At 41.4% G+C, this 26,344-nt stretch overlaps 1 protein-coding gene across 1 annotated transcript in view; it reads right to left on the reverse strand.

Moving 5' to 3' along the window:
* Positions 1-25,456, reverse strand: part of AQP9 (aquaporin 9) — a 39,608-nt gene extending 14,152 nt beyond the window's left edge. The window contains exons 1-2 of the mRNA XM_080673855.1: positions 24,951-25,456; positions 1,273-1,399 (exon numbers count right to left, since the gene is read on the reverse strand). Of these exons, the coding sequence (XP_080529981.1) occupies positions 1,273-1,399; positions 24,951-25,061 (238 nt within the window). The 5' untranslated portion in view covers positions 25,062-25,456. The remainder of the gene's footprint in view (positions 1-1,272; positions 1,400-24,950) is intronic.
* Positions 25,457-26,344: the final 888 nt, after the last annotated feature.

A 26,344-nucleotide genomic window follows, 5' to 3' on the forward strand; every position in this document is an offset into this window, starting at 1 on the left:
ATATGCCCACATTCATATCACATGCACGTGGAAACCACAGGTGTGAATGGTGTGGGAGCATGTAAGGTGGCAGCAGAGAATCTTGCGTGCCCGTTTTAGTTCAGGAGCATGTCCTGTGTGTGGGGCTGAGGTCTGTGCTGGAATTAAGCCTTGGCACATTCAAGATGGTCCCCTGGTTACTCTTGAGACGTGGGTCGGCAGTACAGCACTGGGATCACAGCAGAGGCTCGGCTGGAGTTTGAACATAAACACGGCTCATGCCAAACAAATGACATGACAGGCATCTGTAACCTGAACTGCCCCAGGATCAGCGTCGACTGCGAGATGGAAAGGGTGCCAGCCAGCAAATGACAGTTCCAGGTGCCCAGCCCAAGGAGGTTCCCAGGGAGGCTAAGCCATCATTCTTCAGTGCTGCAATGAAGTGCCCTGCCTGTAACACCCTTCCCATCATAGGCTGTTGGGAATGTTGTGTAATAATGGGGACATGAGCTTTGCTGTCATGGAGGCCTGGGTCAAATCTTTGTTCTGTCCCTTTATCAGCTATGAGACTTCTGGCAACTCACTTAATCCCTCAGAGCCCCAGTTTTCTCTGTAGAAGGGAGACACTAATGCCTGCCTCTGAGTCCTGCTGGAGAGGGGAGAGGAGGTAAGCATGTCCAGCAGCCAGCACAGTGCCCAGCATGCATGATTCTCTTTTCCCCTTACCACCAACAGTCTCGTCCTAGTGTTCTGAGCACCCAGACCAGCTGCTGAAAGATCCCAAGAGCCTTTGCAACCAGATCATTCTCACAGTCCCTTCCTAAGTTCCCAGGCTGCTAGCCCACCACTTGAGGCACAATTAGACCAAGACCTCTGGGCCAGACCTGCACTTCCATGAAAGCCCCAGCCAGTGACCCAGACTCAGTGCTGCGGATGAAGGTCCAGAGACTGGGCCTCTGTGGAGTGGCGTCTTCACTGGGCTGTTCACCCGGCACCTGGGCAATAGTTTCCAGGGAAGAGCAAGGAAAAGAGAGCTGAAAGTATGATTCAGTGGCCAGATACAGGACTCACTTCTAACTCCCATGTCTGTCTCTTGCTAAAAGTTGCCTGTGCACACATCACTTGCCATTTGCTGGACATTTTCGTTTTATCATCTCTGAAAATAGAACCAAATACATATTCTTGCAGGACTGTTGAGATCTAAATAAATGAAGGTATAGAAAGCAGCCAGCACTGTGCTAGCACATGGAAATAGTTGAGATAATGGCAGCTGCTATTATTTCTCTTACTTACCAGAGACACCCCCAGTCACATAAATGGCCATGGTGACCGCCATTGCAAATCCAACATTAACAGTGACGATTCCTCCAAAATGTCCTCGACTGAGGATGGCTTGGGCAACACAGCCACATCCGAGGACCTGGAATGAGAGAAAACTCAACAAGTGAGTGGAGATGGCCACAGTCAAAGACTTTGACAAAGTAACAAGAAGTACTTTTTAAGCAAATTCATGGATTGGGCTGACACAGGCTTTGTGAAAATCAAATTATAATGCTCCGGCTGGGCACAGATCCCAAGGAGTCGGAGCTGACTCAAGAGCATGTAGCACATAACACGCAGAGCCTGCAGGATGCACATAACATCAGCCTGCACCTGGCTGATGGGTGAGTTTTCTTGGGCCTGTGCAGTGTTAAATTTTTGCCTACATTTATGAATCAGGTAACTTCACACAATGATCCAGGTTTCTGCCTTTTAAAATTACTTTTATTATTATTATTATTAGCTTTTATTTTAAATCAAACTTTTAATCTATAATAATAAAAGGGTAATATGCAAATCGACCAAACAACCAAACAGCAGAACGACCATCTGGATGACCTTCCGGACGACCATGCTATGACATGCACTGGTGCCAGGCCAGCCAAGGCGGGTGCGATGCAATTGGTGGGGGGCCCCGCCATCACCCCATGATTGCCTCACAGAGGGAGGCCCAGGCCACTGGCCAGTGATGCTGTGGTGCCTATAGGGGCCAGGAAGGAGAACTAAGTGGGCAAAGTGGAGCGAGCCAATTGGGAGAGCACAAGCTCTATTTAAAGGGGGCAGCCAACTGCTACTTTGCTCCAGGATATTCTTTCCCTATGGGTTGCTAGATCTGATTGATTAAAAGGAATCTATGGATAAAAGGCATATAGGGTCTTTTTGTTTTATTTCTTACAACCTCATGTGAATCTACAATTATCTAAAAACTAGAGGCCCAGTGCACAAAATTCATGCATCGTGTGTGTGTGTGGGGGGGGGGGGTCCCTCAGCCTGGGGGGGGGGGGTCCCTTAGCCTGGGGCCGGCCAGCAGTCGCACACCACACCTGTTGCTCGCAGAGGGAGGCAACCAGTGGCGGGGGGTGGGGGGGGGCAGCGCCACACAGATGGCAAGCAGTGGCAGTGGGTCCAGCTGCCAGCAGTTGGGGGAAGGAAAACCCCGATAGGCCCTGATGGCCAGCCAAGCCTAGGGACCCTACCCGAGGCATCCTGGATTATGAGAGAGCACAGGCCAGGCTGAGGGACACCCCCCCACTCCCGGTGCATGAATTTTGTGCACTGGGCCTCTAGTTTTTAGATAATTGTAGATTCACATGAGGTTGTAAGAAATAAAACAAAAAGACCCTATATGCCTTTTATCCATAGATTCCTTTTAATCAATCAGATCTAGCAACCCATAGGGAAAGAATATCCTGGAGCAAAGTAGCTGTTGGCTGCCCCCTTTAAATAGAGCTTGTGCTCTCCCAATTGGCTCGCTCCACTTTGCCCACTTAGTTCTCCTTCCTGGCCCCTATAGGCACCTGAGCTTGCGATCCCCAGTATAGGCCAGGTCAGTCTCACAATCATCTGCACATCTAACAGGCAGAAAGTTCATTTAAGCCATGTACAAGGCTATTAGAAAGAGTCTGATGTGCTGGAAAACCAGGGAAAACCGCAGGGCAATTGAAATGGCAATCAAGCCTTCCTCATCCCCATGTCTTTTCTTTCTGATTGGGCTATAGTTTGCTGGGGAGCAGAGGCTACCCAACGTACTGCTTCCCCATGGCACCAAGCACATTGCTGCAAGCCAGGGGTGAAGAATGTCTGGCCCACGGGCTGTATAAGTCCCACAAAATCATTTGGTCTGGCCCTGCCAAGGCATTAGGGGTGAGTTAAATATAGCAGGCTAATTTTTAAGTTGATAATTTGTACAGCCCACAAATGAAGTTATAAATATCCATATGGCCCTGGGAAGAAAAAGGCACTTGGGAAGCAGCTGTACCATGGAGATGCAGTATGATAGTCTTCAAATATTACACAGTATTTTGTATAGTGTAGTGAAATAGAATGAGGAAGATCTGTGTGTACCAAGGTATATTACTAAATCTAAAGATAAGATGCAAAGCAGTATTAAAGCACACTGCCAAACTGTATTAAGAATACATTATATATGTTTATTTCTATATGCATCGGCTATCTCCACGAATACACACGCATCAGGAAATGAGATGGCTGAGACAGGTGTCGGAAGAAAACTGTTCATTGTATATCCTTTTCCTTTTTTACCATGTGTCTTAGTCCATTTGTGGTGCTCAAACAAGATACCACAGACTGGATAGCTTATAAATAATACAAACGTATTTCTCATAGTTTTGGAGGTTGGAAGTCTCAGATTAGGGGCCAGTATGATCAGGGGAGGTCCTCATGCAGGTTGCAGACTTCCCTCTGTGTTCTCACATGGTGAGGGGGCACACCAGCTCTCTGGGATGTCTTTTTATAAGGGCACTAATCCCACGCCTGAGGGCTCTGCCTTCAGAGCCTCGTTATCTCCCAAAGGCCTTACCTCCTGATACCATTACCTTAAGCATTAGATTTCAACCAATGAAGTTGGGATGAGGAGGGGAAGCACAAGCATTGAGACCATAGCACCATGTATTTTCTGCTATTTAAAAAATGTGTCAAAAATAAATAAATAATAAATAAATAAATAAAGTGTCCATATATTTATTGAATAGCCAATTAAAACCATTTAATCATGGTCCATTAAGGAAACATTTCATAATATATATATATATATATATATATATATATATATATATATATATATAGTGAAATCAGCCATGAAAAGAATGAAATCTTGCCATTTGGAACAATATTGATGAAACTTGAGAACATTATGGTAGGTGAGACAATACCAGCTATTGTGTCTCCTCACAAAGGAATGAGAAGGGAAGTTGGAAACTGAACTATGAGAGGTTGCACATAAACAATTTCCTGATAGTGATCAATTAATTCTAAATAGCTTTCCCAAGGCTCATTGGTGAGGTCCTTCAGAAAAATGCAATTTGCAAACATGGGATATTTAATACATTTGGGATGATTTGCTCCTCCTTGAAGGCAGAGAAATTATCTAGAAGACCTTTTAAAAACCCTGCAGTCCCCAGTCCCAAGATGCACTGACTGTGTTAGTTCTAATGGCGAGGCAGTAGAGAGAAGTGGGAGGAGTTGATATCTCCAGGGAAGAACTCAGGCTGCCTTTGACTTTCATCCCAGGCTTGGCTCCAGACCCTACATTGGATGCCAAATAAACTTGCAGCAGAAACATGTTCTCTTCTTTCTTAAAAAAATAAAAAATCTCTAGGTTCCAGGAGGGCAAGAAAAAATCTCAATGGAAAAGAAAGCCATTTGAAAGGCAGAGCTCCTACAAAAGACTGATTGGTGGGCAAGGTACCCCCAGTCATTCCCACACACCCAGGCCAAGCATTCTGGAATCCTTTAGTATTCTGTCCTCTTCTCTTCGCCACCCATAGCCAACCATTCCCAAACCTTCTGAGCCTTCTTCTGCAGCCTCCGACTAGTGTCCCCACTTCTAATGTCTCCCTACCCAGTGCCAGATGAAGCATGGCTCATATTCGCGCCCCTCCCCGCCCCCCCCTCCCCCATTGCTGAGGAAGTGCCAGCACAAACCCCTCAGCCTGATGCCCAGGGGCTCTCCAATGCCTTGCTCCATGTTCCCCACACTTTCTGCCCCGTACTCTTCAGCATAAATCTTCTGTGTCAGCCAGGCTGGCATCCTGGTCACTCAAGTGCTATGAACTCATGGCACCCATTCCCACTTCTGTACACCTGCTCATACTATGCCTTCCAGCAGAAACGTTTTGCCCGGCACCCTCCTCAACCAAACTCATTCTATTCTATACAATGATCTAACATCCTCCATTTTTGTGGGACTTTCTCTGACAATTTAAGGCCTCAAGGGCTCTTCTGCTTCTTCTACCATGTTTTTACAATGTCATTTCAATATATTCCACTTTGCCTTGTGGTATCCCACCAAGACTAAAATGCCTACTAGGGCAGCTTGGGCTTCTTTATATTCCATGCTTAAACAATATTTGGTAAGATATATTAAAATATCGAAATACAGGCATAGAAAAAACCCGGCATAAATGCCTTTTCAAGAGAAAAAGTTAGTTTGGGGTAGAATGTGAAAAGTGGGAGGTGTGATTTCTAAGAAATGTCAGTTGGGACTGCTGGGAAGTTCCCAACTGAGCCGTGACCTCTATGACAAGGTAATTACTGGACACAATGTAAAACCTAATGTGATGAAGTGATGATCATGATCCAAAATGCTGGGGATGGGGAGAGAGAATGATAAGCCCACAGATTTTCTTTCATTTGACCTTTCTCAAATCTCTTGCACATCTATTACTTCCTTTAAGGTGTAGGCCAAGATGTTCCTAGAACAGTACACAGCACAAAACACACTCATTAAGTATTTTTCCAGTGAGTATGTAAAAACTGAGCCCTGCCCAGCTGGTGTGGTTCAGTGGTGGAGTGTCGACCCATGAACCAAAAGGCCATAGTTCGATTTCTGGTCAGGGAACATGCCCAGGTCGCAGACTTGATCCCCAATAGGGGCATGCAGGAGGCAGCCAATCAGTGATTCCCTCTCATCCTTGATGTTTCTATCTCTCTACCCCTTTCCATTCCTGTTTCTCTCTAAAAATCGATTAAAAACATATTTTAAAAAAAGAAATGAATTTGCCTGAGGACAAATAAAGATATTTTTGAACCCAATTTTAACATTTGTGTTCAAAGTTTCATGTTCCTTCACTTATACTGAACTGCCCTCACCTATATCTGAGCCAAATAAGTGGTTTGTCCAGATTTGTGCTTTAGAAGTCTGTCTTTCAAAACACCAAATTGTCAGAAACTAAGATCCCCACCCACATCTACAAGTAGCTCTAATTGGGACTTGGCTGTCACTCGACTATTTCTTCCTTTCTCTCCTCTATGTGTACATTTGAAAATTCTAAGTGCCATGCATAGTATTTGGTACTAGTAAGGATGCAAAAAATATTTTAAAAACAAGCAAGCAAACAAACAAACCACACACAGCCTTAGCTGGTTTTGGATACAGCTTTATCAATGGGTAGAGCATCGGCCAGTGGACTAAAGGGTCCCGGGTTCAATTTCAGTCAATGGCACATGCCCAGCTTGCGGGATCGATCCCCAGTTGGGGGCATGCAGGAGGCAGCCAATATACAATTCTCATCATTGATGTTTCTCTCTCTCCCCCTCTCCCCTCCTCTCTGAAATCAATAAAAATATATAAAAACAAAACAAAGTGTGCGCGCGCGCACACACACACACACACACACAAACACACACACACACACAAACACACACACACAGGTCCTCTGAAAACTTGTAGACCAATAAAAGATAAGATAGCTGAGAACTGGTAAGAATCATAAGAAAAGTATAGATGAAGTGTGGTACTGTCATTTGATGTTATAAGCTTGTTATTAATGAATGGCTTAAATCTTTATGCCTGGGGAAAGTGTGCATAAAGCTACAGTTTTGTAATTCAGCTTTACTGAGAAGATGGTTATTTCAACATTTAAATCTCCCCAAATTCGTGAATCATTTTATTAATACTTCAAATTAGTGAATCACCTGACATAATACTATTAAATCTGAGCTATACAATATATGCACATGAGTATACAACAGATAGGCCCTATTGAGAAACTTGATTAAGATTACATGAGATCAAAATTTCTGTTGATAGTGCCTGAAATAAAAATGGTTTTCATACTATTGTCTCAACAAATTTGGGTGGTAGGAGGGGATGGGGTGGGCGAGGAGATCACAGTCTTGCATATAGGAATTAGATTTCCAATAGCCAGGCCTCTTACAAACTAATGGCATTGAACAGAAGCCTTGGGCCCTCACAATCTCCCCATTGCCCTTTCCTGGTGATTATTTTGTCTTTGTAGAATGTGGTTAAGGACACTGTAGAGCAATCAGAGGCTGGTGGTCCATGGCTGAAGACAGCCTGTGAGTAGGACTGTCTCATAGATGTGTTTTGTTTGGCCCACATGGTCATTTTTCTTAATTTTAGTAATTGTTGCCAGTTTTTAAAAACAGAAAAATTATACATAGAACTCGATGTCTGGAAATTCCTGAAAAACTGGTAAATCTGATAAAGATTTACACCACTCCTGCTCAGCCACAGTGGAGGTCTGCGTGGCAGGTGCCTCCTATGACAAGGCACATACTATCTACTTCCTCCCTGACCCCATCATGTCCACTTCACACATATATGTTACCTGTTTGGTCACAATAAGATTTGGGGCTATTGATTGCATTCTTAAGCCCTGGAAAGAGAAAGCCATTTAGCTTTTGGTGCCAGAGACTTCCTGGCCCCTGATATCACAGAACACACCTGGGCTAAGATGCAGCACTCCTCCCAGTTCCTGGAGGAAGGCTCTGGACTACCTTCCAATGAAGGACGACTACAGGTCCAACTTTAAGATGGTGGTACTAGGGAGACCAAAAGACACAGTCCCCTCTCTTGAGAAGGGAGTCACTTGGGGAGCTATTTCCCTCCTTCTACAAACATTGTGTTTTTTTTTGTAACTGGAGAGAAAGGAGAACAAATGCCAATCTACCAGTACAGCATTCTCTGCAAACCTTGGCTTTCCCACCTGTGCTGTAGGCATGCATTGCCGCAAGTCCCACATTCTGCTCCACCTGATTATATACACCTGTTTAGTTTACGTGACTATATCCATTGGAACATGTAATGATAACAGTAACAACTAATATTTATTGAGTGCTTTTTATGAGCTAAGCACTTTCCATACAACAACTTCTATGAATCAGGTCCTCTTACTGTCTCCATTTTACAAATAAGAAAACAAAGCTTAGAAAGGTTAAGAGGTCAAAAGAATTTCTCATGTTCACACAGGCAGCGAGTGATAAGGCCCGGGTGTGACTGCTCACAATTTTGACCTCTGGATGGGCGAATGGGCACTCATTTACAGCATGTATGGTTTGAGCCAGGCACTCTCACATACGTTACTTCCATCATTCTTTCCAATACTTAATCCCATTTAAAAAGTGGAAGACGGGATGACTTGACAGAATTCATATAGCTAATAAGTGACAGAATCCGAGTCTGCAGACAGTCCTGTGCTTCTCAGCCCTGTGTTTCTCCCATGACAACTGCTGCTGTCTCGGTGGGTCTCCTTGTTCCCTTTATTAGGACAGAAAGCATAGGTGAGCAAGGCTTTCCAGTCAGTTAGTTTTCTAATCAAAAAACAAAACTTTCTCAATCATAACAAAAATAGTCACAAAGGACCAGGACTGAAACCTGGACATTGTGGTTACAAATAAAGTATTTGGTGGCATGCAGCATGAGAGAATATCAGGATATCAATCAACCCTTAAGAACCAGCTGTACTTGAAAGAGATGACATTAGGGCAGGCTCATAAAAAGAGAAAAATCTCAAATCTTGAGATTTGAGAAGCAGGTGAATAGGCAAATGGCCAACCTCAGTGCTTTCAGTAGAAAAAAGTACCAAGAACAGACTTGGGCCTCAGAAATGAAAGGTGACTAAACTCCATTATTTCTGTTGGCTGAAAAAAACAATGCTCTTCTTTTCTGGCCTACACCAGGCATTCATATCCCTCAACTCATCCCAAATAATGCTAGCTTTGACAAGAGCTTGATCATAATCCCAGGGCCAGAATAAGAATCCAATAATGCACTTCTTTATCAAGGTGTGCATGTTCATACTGGGATGACCATGGGTCTGAGTGTGCTGTGTGTGGATGAAGGTTACTGAGGTCAATTCTCTGTTTATTCAGTGGCCCAATGATGTCAAGTATACCGTGGTTCACTCTCAATCTGGAAGAGAGTCCTGAAGACTCTTGGAGGAATTCCGGAAGCTGATTTGATTTAGATTTATGCTAGGCCCTTCAATTCCTAAAACATATTTCACAGATCAATAGTTCCATGAGATGCTCCTTAAAAAAAAGGGGGTGGGGGATATGTGGCAAAGTCAGTCTGGGGATGGCTAAACATTCTATTCCCCTGTTAGAGATTTCCAGTGAACATGGCAATTTCCACAGTTGAGAAAAATTGCTTAGCTGCCAGTGTTTCCCAATTATATTTGGGAAAGACAGCATCATTTCTTTCACTTAATTTTTATCTGCATTTCATGGAACTAGTGTTCTTCAGAACCTATTTCAAGCGACACCCTAAAACACTTGGAAGGGACAAACTCTGCTGAGTGAACTCGTTTATGGGCAACAGGGTGAAGGGGAAAATAAGACATTTCAGGGGCTAGCTACCTGAATCTGTGCCAGTAACCTGCCTTCTGCCTTCTGCCACACACTCTTGCTTGCCAATAAAGTCCATTCTTATCAAACTCCATTTTTATCTGTGATGCCTGTCCTGACTGTTTGGACAGAACCTGTTTCCCAGAATACTCCCATTTTACAGAGGCCATAAACCATGAACCATATACAATCCCCAGAGGGGCTGGCGCCAGTGCTGGCAGGCCTCTGAGTGTGGTCTCACTTCCCCCATCCCAACTCATGGGGGGCTGCAAAGCCCGAGAAGGGTCTAGAAGCCTGATCCATATTTGGGGGACAAAGGAACTCAGGGTATAAAGGGAAAGCTTTGTCCATATTCATCACTCTGGATTTGGAGACTGACTCCCCTGAGTCACAGCACTAGTGCAATCTGCAATAAAGGCAACTTTTCTGAATATTCTCTGAGTGCCCGGCTGGTTAATTCTCCAGCCTGGCAGCTTATCTGCAACAAAGGGAGTGAAGAAAATGTACAGGAGCATGTAAAAATTTTTCAGTTACAAAGCGTATACAATAAAATATAATAAATGTCTCTTTTCCACCCCAGATTTCATATTTTATTCTCCACAGGTAACTAATATCAGTACTTTATGGTATAGTCTGTCAAAAAATATGTGTGTGTATACAAATAAGAGTATTTGATAAATACCAATCTCTGCCTGCTCTTTCCATCTGATAGCTTAGAGAGTCATTCCATATCAGCATATGAAGACTGGCCTCTCTGTCTTCAATAGCTATACAAGAGTTCATTTCATGGATGCATCCCTTTGCAATGAACTCTTTTTTACTTAAATTTTTTCAATTACAGTTTACATTTAATATTATTTTGTATTAGTTTCAGGTGTACAACATTGTGGTTAGACAATCATATACTTTACAAACTGTTCCCCTCAATATTTCCAGTACTGATCTGATACCATACATAGTTATTACGACATTATTGACTGTATTCCTTATGCTGTACTTTACATTCCCAAGACTATTTTGTGACTACCAATTTGTGCTTCTTAATCCCTTCACCTTTATCACCCATTCCCCCAAGTCCCCTCCCCTCAGGCAACCATCTGTATGTTCACTGTGTCAATGAGTCTGTTCCTATTTTGTTTGTTCATTTATTTTTTTCTTTAGATTCCACATATCAGTGAAATCACATGATTGACCTATTTCATAATCCATGCTGTCACAAATGGAAAGATTCCATTCTTTGAATATTCCACATACTAAACCTGAGAAGCTCAGGGATACCTGAGTGGCAGCCTTACAAACTCAGAGACCTAAAGTAACCACATAGGATGGTCTGAAATTAAACTGTTTTAACTAAAAGCAGCTTATGGCAAGTAGTCGCATCCTAGGCTAGAATCTTCCCTGATAAAAGTAAATCTTTACCGTAATTGAGCCTATCTATTGCATCTATGATAACATATCTTTGGGATTTCAAGGTAACTTTGCTTTATCCAGACCCTTCTGGGCACAGACCACAAATCCTCTCATTGTTATTATTATTGTGTTAATAACTATCCTGTACCCACCTATGTAAAAGTATGTGTCTATCACTTTACTTTTTATACAATCCCAGAGCTCCCCACCCCTTTGTTCTCCCTCCTCTCTAATCTGTCATCAATGGATTTCATGTAACCCACTCAAGCCTCCTCTTTTGATTGTGCCGTGAGGTGCAAATTTCCAGAGCATTTCCAGAGCATTCTCTTAGCCCTTTAGGATTTTGCTTCCTGGCAATTGTCATCAGTTTGACTCAAACTCATAAAATTTCTCTGTAGGTTTGAATGTTTCTTATGTTAACACATTGTATAAACCAGTATATAACACAAATCCTATATAATAAAAGGGTAATATGCAAATTGACTGAATAGCAGAACGACTGGTTGCTATGATGTGCACTGACCACCAGGCGGCAGACGCTCAATGCAGGAGCTGCTCCCTGGTGGTCAGTGCGCTCCCACAGGGGGAGCGCGGCTCAGCCAGAAGTCAGGCTCTTGGCTGGCAAGTGCAGCGGCAGTGGCAGGAGCCTCTCCTGCCTCCACTGCAGCACTTAAGGATGTCCAACAGATGGCTTAGGCCAGTGGTCGGCAAACTGCGGCTCGCGAGCCACATGCCGTTCTTTGGCCCCTTGAGTGTGGCTCTTCCACAAAATAACATGGCCTGGGTGAGTCTATTTTGAAGAAGTGGTGTTAGAAGAAGTTTAAGTTTAAAAAATTTGGCTCTCAAAAGAAATTTCAATCGTACTGTTGATATTTGGCTCTGTTGACTAATGAGTTTGCCGACCACTGGCTTAGGCCCACTGTCCCCGGGAAGCCTGCCTAAGTCATCAGTTGGACATCCCCCAAGGGCTCCCAGACTGCGAGAGGGCACAGGCTGGGCTGATAGACCGCCACCCCCGCCCCCCGAGTGCATGAATTTTCATGCACTGGGCCTCTAGTCTCATCTATAATAACCCTGCAATGAACATAGGAGTGCAGACAAATATTCTTTTGAATTAGTGATTTGGGTTTCTTCAGAAACATATCCAGAAGTGGAGTCATACCCCAACTTCTTTAAGCATTCACTGTGGATAGAGGCATAGGATTTGGGGAAGATTTTCTCCTCAGGAAGCCTAAACTTCCAGACAGAGACTAGAGCATGCAGGCTGATTCTAGTCTGAGAGGGACTAAGCCCTCACTTCCTTTTGGTATTGACTGGCCATCCCAGGTCTGTGTCTTAGCATGACCAGCCAATCTATCAAGATGGAAAAGGGGTCAGGGGCTGGGCAAATTTTGCCAGCATCTTTTTGCTTAAACATTTACTTTGCTTTTAGGTAGCAATCCTAGATCAGACATGAATATGGTGCCCACAGGATGATGGGAGTAACCATCACTGCTGGGCTGTCTGAGCATTTAGATCAGTTATATTGATTATCTCCCTTTTATGAGGCTTATCTTCCTCACCTGTCCTTCACTTTATGTCATATCTTCATCACAAGGTTGATGAGCAAAAGCAAGCCAACTTCTGCTCTCATTCTTATGTTCTCCTTTCTTGTCAAGTAATGAGAACATGTTGCAATGCACTTTGTCACTAAAGAAAAACCAACCAAACCCACTTTTGGGAAGTAGAAAACAAAAGTATTTCCCCTTTCAAAGTCAGAGTCATTTCTGGGTCAAGATGAAAAAGCAGAGTTCTGATTGGCAGAGTCAAGTTTGGCTTGGGCGTCTGCAGCTCTTAGAGGTCAGCGACCCAGGACCGGCTTTTCTCCCCAGTTCCTTTGGAACTCAGAAAGTTTCCATGTTAGTCTGGCCTGTCATGTCACTGCTAATAAGGGAAAGCCTGCAGGGAAATCTCCCTTCAGCTGATACTGACTCAGCGTCTAAGGACTTGAGAACCAGCCTCTTTAGAGAAAGCATGGGATTTCTAGTCATTCATGGTCATCGGTCTCATGTGGGAGGAAGGGATCAGAAAGCCATTCTGTAGGGAAAGTGCTCTTCAAGGAGGCATCCACATTCATCAGTTTCCTTTTTTCTGTTTTAATTTCATGATATATATTTTTTCCTGGTTGGTGATATCCCTGGGCAACTTAGCAGAAGCAAATGCAAATGTGTGCTGGCCATATGGAATTCCCACAGAGAAAGGAAACCTTCCTGAAGTGTTTACAGTACAGATTTACAAAACACTAAGGAAATGATCCTTTGTGAATGAGCGTCAGTGGATAAAATAAACAAGGAGGTGATAGAATAATTATAAAATACCATAAATATATTAAGCCTAGTGAGTTAAAGAGATAAAAGACATAAACATGTAAGGGGGAAAAAAAACACAATCAACGGCACTTCTAGAAATAAAAACATTAATGAAACTACAGTTAATGAGTGTGTTAAATAGATGTTAAATACAACTGCGTAGGGAATTAGTGAATTGGAAGATTGATTCAAGACAACTACACAAAATTCATTATGGAGAGATTAAGAAATAGAAATATGAAAGAGTGAATGAGATAAGAAAAGTGAGAGGGTCAAGCATATATACAAGCATAATAGGAGTTCTAAACAAAAAAAATAAAGAGACTGGGGGAGAGGCAATGTAATAAAGCTGAGAATTTTCCAGAACTGGTGAAAATTGCAAATCCTTAAATAGAAGACGAACCCCTAGTCATATTATAGTGAAATTTCAGAATTAAAAACAGAGAAACTCAACTGTAACCAGAGAAATGCAGACTACTAAGGACAAAATTAAACCAACAATAACAGACTTGTCACGAGCAGTAATAGACACATTAGGATGACACTTTCGAAATGCCAAGGAAAATCAATCAATCAATTTACCATTGAGCCTTGAGAGTGAAATAAAGACATATTCAGGCAAACGAAGTTTATTCCTCACACATCCTCTCTGAAAAATTCTCTAAAGAAAGTTTCTACTACACAAAGAAGGAGATTGCACCTAAAACAAAATAATGGATGCATGCAGTAATGATTAGAAAATGAACTGGTATACCGTAGTAAATTTATAAGCATTCACTATTAAAACACCAATAATAGTAATAGCCAGAATAGAATTTAAATATTAGACAATAATGGCATGTAATATGGAATAGTTGATTACAATTAAGATTTTAAATTTTTTAATGTTGTTCAGAAAGTGTTAATTCACTTCACATTTTGTTAGCTCAAGAATACATCTTTTTTAAGAATGTAAGGATAAATACTTATAGAAAGACAAGTATGGGAAAAGAGAGAAATAAAGAAAGCTGATCAATTCAATTAAAGGATTATAAGAAAACAAACTACTGAGTGGAAGACAAAGAAACCATGTTAAAAATTAAAAAGAGGACTTCACCATAAGTAAAAATTATAAAAACCGTAAGTAAATACTATGAAAAATCATTTCAACATTATTACTTTCATTGTATTAATCCTGAAAGTACTAAGAATTTCGAAGGACTACATTTGAAAACAAAAACAAAGTACAGTTTCCTGGAAATAATATAAATTGCCAAAATGGAATTAAGAATAGAAAATCTAAATTAGGCGTAACTGCTAGAGAAATCTCTCAAAACACCTGACTTTGCTGTTGTTGTTTACAATGCACATGCAAAATAATCTTCAAGGAACAGATAACCCTCATTGTATACAACGTGTTCCAGAAAATATAGAGAGGGAAAGAACTCCAGTTTATTTCCTGAAGCTAATATAACCTTGGTAATAAAACTAGACAAGAATAACATAATAAAAAAGAATTTATAGTCCAAATCCTTAATAAAACATTGCAAACTGAATGCTGCATGATTAGGTAGGAATAAAGCTCAACAATGTAAAGACAATTTAATGCTAAACATATTTATCAATGTAATTTTCTTCATCAACAGATAAAAAGAAACCCCTAAACTTATCTCAATAGATGTAGAAAGGTATTTTAAAAAATCAGTGATCATTTCTAATGAACACTTTAGTAAATAAAGAATAAACCAATTTCCTTACTCAAATCAAGAATGTTTAGCAAAAATTTAAAGGAACCATCACACTTAATGGCAAAACATGAGAAGCACATTCTTTAAAGTTGAAATAAAATAAGAATGCCACAATTGCAGCTTCTTACAACATTGCAAGAGGTTTTAACTGCAATAAAAAGACAGATAAATTTAAATATTTAAGGACTAGAAAGAAAATTGAAGTTCTCATCTTCTTAGAAAAAAAATATTATCTGTATCAACACAGTCCAACAGATCATTTGCAATAAGGGAAAAGTTCTATACCTGCTGTCCAATGATAGTCAATAGTCATATATGGCTCTTTATCACTTGAAATGGGACTGGTAAGACTGAGGAACTCATTTTTAAACTCATTTTTATTTGTTTAATTTAAGTAACCACAATGACTACTAGCTATCATATTTGACAGCTCTGACCTACATAGAATATCCAAGATAATCTATAAACTTACTTGAACTAATCAGTTACCAAGTTTGCTAAATATAAGATCAACATATAAAAATCAATGTTGTTCCTAAACCCTATAATAACCAATTGAAAAATATAATTGTAAAATGTACAATTCACAGTAGCAATAACCATTAGATACCTAGAAATATAGCAAGCAAAATATATGACTAACACCAAGTAAATTATAAAAATTTAGAATATAAAAAGCAGACCTTTGAATGAAGAACTATTTCATGTTCATGAATGAGAAGATTCAATATTTGAAAGATATCAGTTCTATCCAGAATAATATATAAATGTAATGCAATTCCAGCCAAAATATCTACAGAGTATTTATGGAACTTGATAAACTAAATATAAAATTCATGTGGAAGAACAAAAGACTACAAGTAGTTTAGACAATATTGAAAAAATAACAAGGAAGAAAAACACAAGATAAAAATTTAGAAGGTGATTATAACATAAATATATGGCATCAGTGCAGGTTTGGACAGATATCAATGGAATTAAATAAAGAGTAGACATACAGCCACATTTATAAGTGAACTGGCATGTAATAGAGAGGCCAACACAATCAGCAGACATAGGACTGGTATTGGAGCAACTGGCTTTCCTTCCAGATAAAGAGATTCATGCCTACTCTACATCATACAAAATTCTAATGATTTAAAGGCCTAAATACAAAAAGAAAAATATTGAACTATAAATAAGAAAATACAAAATACCTTTAATATCTGGATTTAAAACAAATACCAATATCCTATAACCAATAAGAATCATTTTAAAAAATGTGCAGAGGACATAAACAGACAACTTCAAAAAGAGAAAATCTAAAGTTTTAGTAAACATGAAAAGTTAGTCAACAACACTAGGAATTTTTTTTCCTATATGTCCAAAGGACAGAAATATAAAAGTTGGATACCATGGTCAAGGAGTATGTGGAAAATGGAAACTCATATGTTGCTTCTGGTAGTATAACTTTAAAGCCACTTTGGAGAGCAATTTTACAATACCCACCCAGTTGAATATGCCAGCTCTAGTACCACCAAACCCACTTCTAAGTATATACTCAAGAGAAACTCTGGAACTCGATTATAAGGAGACACATACAAAGATGTTTATTGCAGCAGTGTTGGTAGTTGTGACCAATTACAATCAACATAACAGTTCAAGAGGGGACTGGATATATAAACCCGCCATATTGCACAATGGCTAAAATGAATTGCCTTATATCTATGTGTCCCCAAATAGCTGAATCTCAAAAAGTGTCTTTGGGGGGAAATCTCAAATTGTAAAAGGTATATAAACTATGAAGCCATGTATGTAAATTTTAAAACCATACATAAGAATAATATATATTGTTACAGGCGACAGTGGTGAAAGTTCAAAGGAGAATGGTAAGTAACGTCAGCACAGTGAAGAGACCAGAGACCTGACTCTAATCCCAGCTCCACCACTCACTTGCCTGTGGTCAAGTTGCTTAATCTACAGAGCCTTGACTTCCTCAGCTGTAAAATAAGAACAATCCCCTTATGTCATGAGATTTTTCAAGGAATGAGTGTCTTGGTATAAAGTATGCTCAGTAAATGTTAACCCCTTCATTGTCTTTTGTCGTCATCACTATTTGAAGGGAGAGAACCACGCCTCTTTAGCTTCCTGCTTCAAGGCCCCTTTATACCCCAGTGAAGGTACAGGGCAAGACACCTCTGTGTTTAGCTTGTTCACACATTCAGATTTTAGAAGTGTGGACTTTCTTGCTGTGACAGGACACCCAAGTACACAAGTGCATATCCATGAAAGGCTAAGTACGGGACATAAGTCATAAGAAAATAGTTAGAAACAGGTGGGATTGACTGTGGATGGTCTCTCTGATGTCCTGCTGTGGTAGAAAGGGCACTTGACAGAAACTGAGCATGTGGGTCTCTGTTCCCTCATCTGAGGGACACAGGGACTGGACAACGGGGACCACTTCATCCCAAATCCAGTGTGTGAGAGCCCGGGGTGGTGGATCCTTCCACACCTCTGGCAGACTAGCCATGCATGGCCAGAATCAGCCAGGGCACTGCTGACAGCAGAGACTTCTGTCCTATTATCAGTGGGCAACCTGATAGCTCCAGTTCTGGGGGACTCCCGTCCTGAATCCCCCAGGCTTGAAGTGGGGGGCATACCTTTGCAAAGCATTAAATAGAGCTAAGCAGAGAAGAGACAGATAGAGGGCAGGAGGCAGAAAGCAAGAGAGGAGTTACAGGGTCTCTTGAGACTCACTTTCCTATAGGTCCTTCGCTGGCTCACAGAATATAAAAGTCCTAAGGGGAAAAACACATGGTCAGTGTGTTCATTGGAGCCATGGCAGAACCACCTGGTGATAAAGAGACCCAAAACCTCTATGCTAATAGATTTTTTATAAAATTTTCCTGCCATGATCATGTCTGTTCTATATAATCATCTTTTGACACCTCTGCTAGCTAATGTACTTTAGGCTATAAAACTAGTGATGCTCTTTTTGAGATTTCACATGAAAAGTTATATCTCATCAAATTATAGTATATTAGGAATGACTGAAGTCAAGATATCAAGCCCAGTTCTTGCATTCATGGGCAGGGTGATCTTGGGTGAACCTCTTAATTATATCTGTTTTCCCATCTAGAAGGATGGAGTTGATCTCTCTCTCTCTCTCTCTCTCTCTCTCTCTCTCTCTCTCTCCCCCCCTCTCTCTCCCTCTTTCCCTTCCTCCTTCTCTTATCCCTCTCTCTCTCCCAGGAAAGATACAAGATACATGGTTGTGCTAGCCTGTGCCTTGGCTTCTCCATCAATATGAAGGGCCAATTCCATCCATCCCGCCCCTATCCCAGCTGTCCTCCAGTACCTGAGAATTCTAAATAATGTAGTAGACCCAAACTGCCCTGAATTATGCCCTGCAAAGCAGACTTATTTTAAGAACGGGCTTATTTGAAGAACTTTCCTATTTCACTCTAAATTTGGAATATATATTAGAGGCCCGGTGCATGAAATTCGTGCATGGGGGGGGGGGGGACAGGGTGTCCCTCAGCCCAGCCTACACCCTCTCCAATCTGGGACCCCAGATGGGCAGTTGGACATCCCTCTCACAATCCAGGACTGCTGGCTCCCAACTGCTTGCCTGCTTGCCTTCCTGATTGCCCCTAACTGCTTCTGCCTGCCAGCCTGATCACCCCCTAACCACTTCCCTGCCAGCCTGATTGATGCCTAACTGCTCCCCTGCCAACCTGTTTGCCCCTAACTGCCCTCCCTTGCAGGCCTGGTCCCTCCCAACTGCCCTCCCCTGCTGGCCATCTTGTGGTGGCCATCTTGTGTCCACATGGGGGCAGGATCTTTGACCACATGTGGGCAGCCATCTTGTGTGTTGGAGTGATGGTCAATCTGCATATTACTCTTTTATTAGATAGGATAGAGGCCTGGTGCACGGGTGGGGGCCAGCTGGTTTGCCCTGAAGGGTGTCCCGGATCAGAGTGGGGGTTCCTTTGGGGTGTGGGGTGGCCTGGGCGAGGGGCCTGTGGTGGTTTGCAGGCCAGCCATGCCCCCTGGAGACCCAAGCAGAGGCCCTGGTATCTGGGATTTATTTATCTTCTACAATTGAAACTTTGTAGCCTGGAGTGGAGCCAAGCCTTCTGCTTGCTCCGTGGTGGCAGCCATTTCTGTTGGGATTTATGTATCTTCTATAATTAAAACTTTTTAGCCTTAAGCAGAAGCCAAAGCAGGCCAGGGCTGCAGAAGCTTGGCTTCCTCTATTGCCGCGGGCAACCCTAGCCTCCTGCTCTCTCTCTAGCTCCATGGCTGCCGCCATTTCTGTTGGGATTTATTTATCTTCTATAATTGAAACTTTGTAGCATTGAGTGGAGGCCTGGGCCGGCAAGGGCAGGCAGAAAGCTTGGCTTCCTCCATTGCCAGGGAAACCCAAGCCTCCCTCCTGCTCTCTGTGGCTGCAGCCATCTTGGTTGGGTTTATTTGCATATTCCCTCCTGATTGGCTGGTGGGCATGGCTGGTGGTCATGGCTTGTGGGTGTAGCAGAGGTACAGTCAATTTGCATATTACTCTTTTATTAGATAGGAGATATATATATACACACACACATGTATATATTTTTGACTATATATATGCATGTATATATTTTGTTTCCAAAGCTCTCTAAAATGGGCCCTGGCCAGGTATCACAGTTGGTTAGAACATCGTCTCAATATCCCAAGGTTCGGGTTCGATCTCCAGTCAGGGCACATACAAGAATCAACCAATGAATGCATAAATATATGGGACATATTGATGTCAATGTCTGTCTGTCTGTCTCTTTCAAATCAATCAATAAAATTTTTTTTAAAAGCTCTCTTGCCCTGCTGGTGTGGCTCAGTGGTTGAGCATCGACCCATGAACCAAGAGGTCTCCAGTCAGGGCACAGGCCCAGGTTTTGGCCTTAATCCCCAGTAGGGGGTGTGCAGGAGCCAGCCGAATGATGTTTTTCACTGATGTTTCTATCTCTCTATCCCTCTCCCTTACTCTCTCTTTAAAATCAATAAAAACATAGTAAAAAAAAAAACTCTCTAAAATGAAATAGGCCTACTCCAAGATCTGAGCACACTTTGTAATAATGATTTTAAAGCTCTAGAATTTCTGTAGGAAGCCCATCTGAGAACCTTCCTAGAATGAAATTATTAACCCAGTGACTCCGGCTGGGAGAGGATTGGGGCACGAAGTCATGGAGGAAGTCAGGAGCAGACGTGGGAAACACAGAGAGTCTGAAGTTTCTCATGTACCATTCATCTCATTTCCTCCCTCTCTCGTGCACTGCCCACTCCCCTATGCCCACCCATAGTCTGTGTCCCAAGCCTTTACCTTTTGTATTTCCCTTCAGGACACCCATCAAGGATATCACTTTTAAAAAAAGGATTCACATTTTTTCGTTCTTAGAAATGTCAAAAAGTAGACCTCTAATGCGCAAGCTTGACACAGGGTGAGAAAAGAATTTAGGGTCTTCCCCAATACACAAATAGGTGCTACCTACTCAGAAGTTCAGCCCTAGAAGGGTGCCCTCCTACTGCAGGCCACATGGCTGCTTGCGGGGGGCTATTCTTCTCAGCATCTTCAAGAGGATGAGCTGTGTCAAAGAATGTTGAAATGTTTAAAGAGAGAAGAACGTACACAGAATAGCAAGGAGTGAACATACGAGAAATAACTGGAGATCCTAGAATGTTCAGAAGAAAAAAAAAAAGATTTAAATTCAACACATATTTATGGGCTTCCACTTACTAGTATGTATGAGCAGAGTTCTGTGGCAGATGCTGGAGAAAGGAGCCTGCAAGATTTTGGCCAGGAGGAGACAAAGCGGTTGTTTTCAAATAATACAAGGATTCTGAGCAGAAGGGGAAGGAGCGAGAAAGGGGGAAAGGAAGTTGAATTGAATGAGTGTTTCTTGTATCAGGAACTTCACATGTAGTGTTTTTAAGGTGCAGTTTGAAATCACCAGGCCATGAGCCCACATGCATGGGCCTGAGCTCTACCTGCACTTCATACCTCTCTACCAGCACTTCATACCTCTCTACCAGCACTGAACAGTCTTTTCAGCTTCCGAGAAAGTAAAGACATTGGCTTCCGGGCATAACTAACAATCTGGTCTCAAGTGCTTACGGGTTTAAACTCACATGCCCTTAAGTAACTCACATGCCCTTAAGCAAGCTATGGCTCTAATCTGTTAAAGCAGAGGGAGTCTTACGATCTACCAAGGACATCCTAAAATAGTTCCAGTAAGGGGTGTGGAATGTATAGGCTCTAGAATAAAAAAGAATTCCAGTTTACTGCTTTTCTGGTTTGGGCCAGTTATTTCATCTCTTTGAGTCTTCATTTCTCCAACTGTTGATGGGTGATAATAAAACCTCCTCCCTGACATTAGCAAAGGCAAGAAGACCTACCTATCTTAGTGCCTAAAAAGCCAAATTCTAGCTAGTTCCTTGGCTTGTGATGCAATTATTCTTTTTACCTGTAGTTTACAAAGAATTTCTCATGGGCCATCCCTTCCCTTAATGCTACCAGTGGGCCTTATTAGTCATTTACACCATGACATGAATGAGTTTAAGTGACATGGCTTCCCCAAAGAGCATTTTGTTTTGTTTTGTGTTGGTTTTGGTGGGGGAAATGGCCCCAAACTCCCAGAGTGGGAGAGTTTGGGGAGGAGGGAAGGGGAACCAGCTTCACAAACCTGAAGCACTAATGAGTCCTGAACATCCTTTGCCATCTGTTTAAGGCTCCCTTTCCCCACCTTATCAGAATGCAGAGCTTTTTACTAGAGAAAACAAGGCAAAATGCACATTTTTTAATACAGCAGAGACAACCACTCTGGAAATCTTTGAGCAAAACCATATAGATTGATGGATTAAAAAGTAATTGCGGTGTGGCAACTTGTCTGTACATCCCCACAGGCCTCAACAAAATTGGAGCTTGTAATCACTATCATAGATTTCATCAGGGTTTGCTTTAACTAAGCGTACAGTATAGATGGAAATCAAGCTTTTCAGGACTGGATTGGCTTTAGGCAGAAGATACAAAGGTTAATTTTTCAACATACGATAGTAAGATATTATTTCTTTAGCTCCCCTCTTGAATGCTAGGGGAAGAGACAGTGCTAGTTGTATGAGTGGTGTTTTGTGTTTTTTTTTAATTTAATTTTTTAAAATCTTCACCCAAAGGTATGTTTTTATTGATTTTAGAGAGAGGAAGGAGAAGGAGAGAGAGAGAGAGAGAGAGAGAGAGAGAGAGAGAGAGAGAGAGGGATTTTGGCTTATGGGACAACACTCCAACTGACTGAGCCACCCAGTCATAGGAGTAGTTTTTAAACAGAAAACCACAGGCCCAAAATGGTCACTTGTGCTGAAAGCCATGATACCTAAACTATATTTCATACCTGATTTAATTGCAGTTTCAACCTCTCCAGAAACATAATTTTAATCAACCACTCTGGAATTTTCTGGCCTAGCACCAGTAAGGATCTATGCTGTGGGCCCTCTCCATTGCCCCCAACCCATAGAAAGAAGCAGTTTGCATGTTTAAAACCCTTCCCTTCTTTTCCCTCCAAAGATGTCCTGACCCAAAAATAATCCTTTCTTTTTATGTAAAACCTTCCTAATAACACCCTGCCTTGCCCTAAAGGAATGGGTCTTGCCTGAATTAATCCACTCTAATTACTTTCTGCCTATAAAACCTTCCTTTCTGTATAACTCCTCGGACCCCCTTCTAGTTGCTAAGATGGGATGCTGCCCAATTTATGAATCACTTCATAAAGCCAATTAGATCTTCATATTGACACAGTTGGATTTTGTGTTTGATTTTTAACAGTAGAATAGTGAATGGCTGAAAGCAATTTTCACTTACTTAACCCAGACTGGATGGGATTATGAAACAGGTTCTTGTTAAGAAATAAAGAGTTTTAACTTTTTTGGTTACAAAATGGGTGTTTACTTCCTACTCTGCAGAACACTCAAGAGTTGTAACTGAACTTGCTTCACTTTCTCTGGAAGCAAGGTTACTGTGGAGCAGAAGTCAGGGGTCACAACCACTCTCCTCTTTGGGACCAAATTGTCAAGTAACATGACCCTGACCTGAGCGTGTCTGTCTCCTTGAGCACAATTTTCCAGGAAGCAATAACAAAAATCAAAAGAATCCTTGGCTTTGATTGTCTCTTTTCCTTCACAATCTCCTCTACCCAATCATGGGGTAAGGACAACCCAGAAGCAAAACAAGAAATCATCCCTAATGCCTTTAAAATACTTGAGTGAATTAGATAAAAACGAAGCTATCAGAGACCAGAAAACATGGCGCTCTCTCTCATCTTATGCTAGTTCAATTCCCAAGTTCACATTCATTTCTCAATTTTGGCTTATTCTCCTAAATTATTATGTATTTACCCAAAGCAAATAACTTCTTAAAAATTGAGGTATAATTGACATGTAACATTATATTAGTTTCAGGTGCACAACCTAATATTTTGATATTTGTATATATTGCGAAATGATAACCACAATAAGTTAACATCCATCACCACATCACCACAGTTTTATAATTTTTTCTTATAAGTTTTAAGATCTAGTTAGCAACTTTCAAATAGACAATACAGTATTATCAACTGTAGTCACCATGCTGTACATTACCAAATAACTTTTTTCTTTATTTTTTTCTTACTAAATAACTTTTAATGTACAAAGTTTATGGGCAATTCTCTATTGCCTTAAGAAAAATAAAATTATTTATATCCGGAGTAGGGAATCCTTGAGCAGATTATTTTTAAAAACAAGTTAAAATCAGTAGTTGCTACACAGGAGAATAATCAAAGATTTAAATTTCTGTTCACAAATGGTCTGGCAGTGTCTGCCTGCAGACTGAATGGTCCTGGGTTTGATTCCGGTCAAGGGCACATACCTTGGTTGCATGCAGGAGGCAACCTATGGATGTGTTTCTCTCACATAGCTATTTCTGTCTTTCCCTCTCTCCTCCACTCTTTCTAAAATCAATGGAAAAATATCCTCAGGTGAAGATTTAAACACACACACACACACACACACACACACACACACACACACACACAAAACCCCAAAAACAAATGGTCTGGCTCCAACTGAAAATTCAAGGTCCAGAGAATGTGGGAAAATATGCAACAGGATAAAAACCTAGAGCCCATACTACTCAAGTAAACTTTCTAATGTTTTATTAATAGCTGTGCAAATCTCTAGATAAAATCCTCAAGAGGTTTAGAATCAGCCCTTCCTCTATATATACTTAGAAGGTTCTTGTAATTGTCTAATTAAAGCTCTTTAGTGATTAGCTTGAGTTAGAGGGGGAAATGGTGCAAAGCCAAAGCTGGGCTATGCACAGTACACTGTTTCTGTCTCGTGCAATTTTTAATTTAAGAGTCAAGTGATCTACCAACACAATAATGAACCGTTTCTTACCATCCATATTTATTGGCTGTCAATACTTATTTCAAGTGACTGAGTCACCCCAATGTTTGTGTGAAATAAACAATCAATGAGTCAATGAAAAAAATTTCTCATATCTGACATTAATCACAAGGCCACCTTAGAGTCCAAGTAAATCTCTAAAATTAAAAAAGTACTTCAAGCTCCCTCCTCTTCCACTCCCACCAAGTCTTGTGAACACATGAAACTAGTAAATGGAAACCTAATATTGAGACCTCTAAGTAGTTACACAGCCTGTAAGTAACTTGCTGCTTCCTGGAAGAGATGAATCTACTGACAAACTTAAAGAAACCAAAACAAAAGTCTCCACCAGAAACTACGTTGATAGGGAGGCATTATTGGTTTGGAAACCCGAAAATCAGGAAATACTCACGATCATTATACACGTGCCCAAGAACTCGGAGAGTGTTTCTTTAGCCAAACTGCTCTTCAACACCAGTCTCTGCTTGAAGCTTTTCCGCCTCCATTCCTTCTCAGGCTGCATCGTGCGGCTTCTCCAAGGACCACTCTTTCCACCAGGACCTGCTTCTTCTGCTCCCTACTTCACTCGCACATGTAAAAGGAAGTTTTGACAACTGCTCATAAACACCTTGAGATCTCTGATAAGATTATTCGACTCAGCACTGTCCCAATTACAGCTCGTGACTTAATCCTCTTCTGGGGAAATTGTCACTCCCTGTTCACTGCTATTTCTTTAAATTAGTGAGTTAAAACCTTTGAAATCCCAAAAGGATCTTTTTATCCCTTTTTGTGCCTGATGGATTAATCATTACCTTTATTCTCAAGGTGCTTTCTCTCTGTTGGGTTGTATGTGTTGCTTTTTTTTTTCTTCAAGAGATGAAAAAAAGAGATGTGCTGATTGTGTTGCCAAACCACAGCGATGGGCTCCAGGCCAGAGATTTCTGTGTTACACAATGGCACACAGAAATGGTTCGAATTTTTTTCCTCCTGTTCGGAAGTGCGTGGTTGCAGTGCAGCTTGGAGTTGTCAAATCAGGTACGTATACATCTCTTCTGAACAAGATTTTCATGCACGTTGGAGAACACGAAGAAAATATAGCTATGCCTTTCTGCGAGATGAGTCATTCTTGTTTTCCTCTGATATCATTTCCGTGATTTAATGATGTGTCCCTGAGACTGGTAAGAACCATTGCATCCATTCTAGGGATGGAGAAATTAACATACAGAGAGACCATGACAAGTTTCACACTGCAAGTCTATAGCACAGGACGGGGTTTGAAACTGCACTTCATCAACCGAGGATAGTTTGGGATCCAAGAATCAGAAAGGTGGAGAAGGCAACTTGCTGAGTTTCTTCTGAAGAAACATTCCAGTTTGAAAACCAAGTTTCTCCCCTTCACTTACCATGACATATTTAGGCAAACTATCTAGAAAATAGACAACAGCAGCTGAAAACTCAGACTGCTTAGACGTCACTGAAGCAGAAAGAGATCAATCTGAATATATATGAGCCCAATTAAACAAGAAAGGGGGTTAATACACCTATATCAGGCTCCTCCGTTTTCGGTTTGATGAATTACACCCTTTCCGGCAACAGTGTTTAGAACTAGCTCCTTGTCATGTCAAATATTCAAGCCTTGTTCTTTTCAAAACGTGTTTGTCTGAAGAAATAGAATCCAGCAGTTGTTTCTGAATACAAAGGCAGTCCCACGCTTCCTCCCAACCCTCCCACAGAGGAGCTGGCTCTGTTTTAGGACCTCCCCTACCTTTGCAGGAGGCCAGCAGTCATCTCCAGCTGGGGAGGCAG

This window comes from Plecotus auritus (assembly GCF_963455305.1).
Source record: "Plecotus auritus genome assembly, chromosome: 1".
NCBI classification, from domain to species: domain Eukaryota; kingdom Metazoa; phylum Chordata; class Mammalia; order Chiroptera; family Vespertilionidae; genus Plecotus; species Plecotus auritus.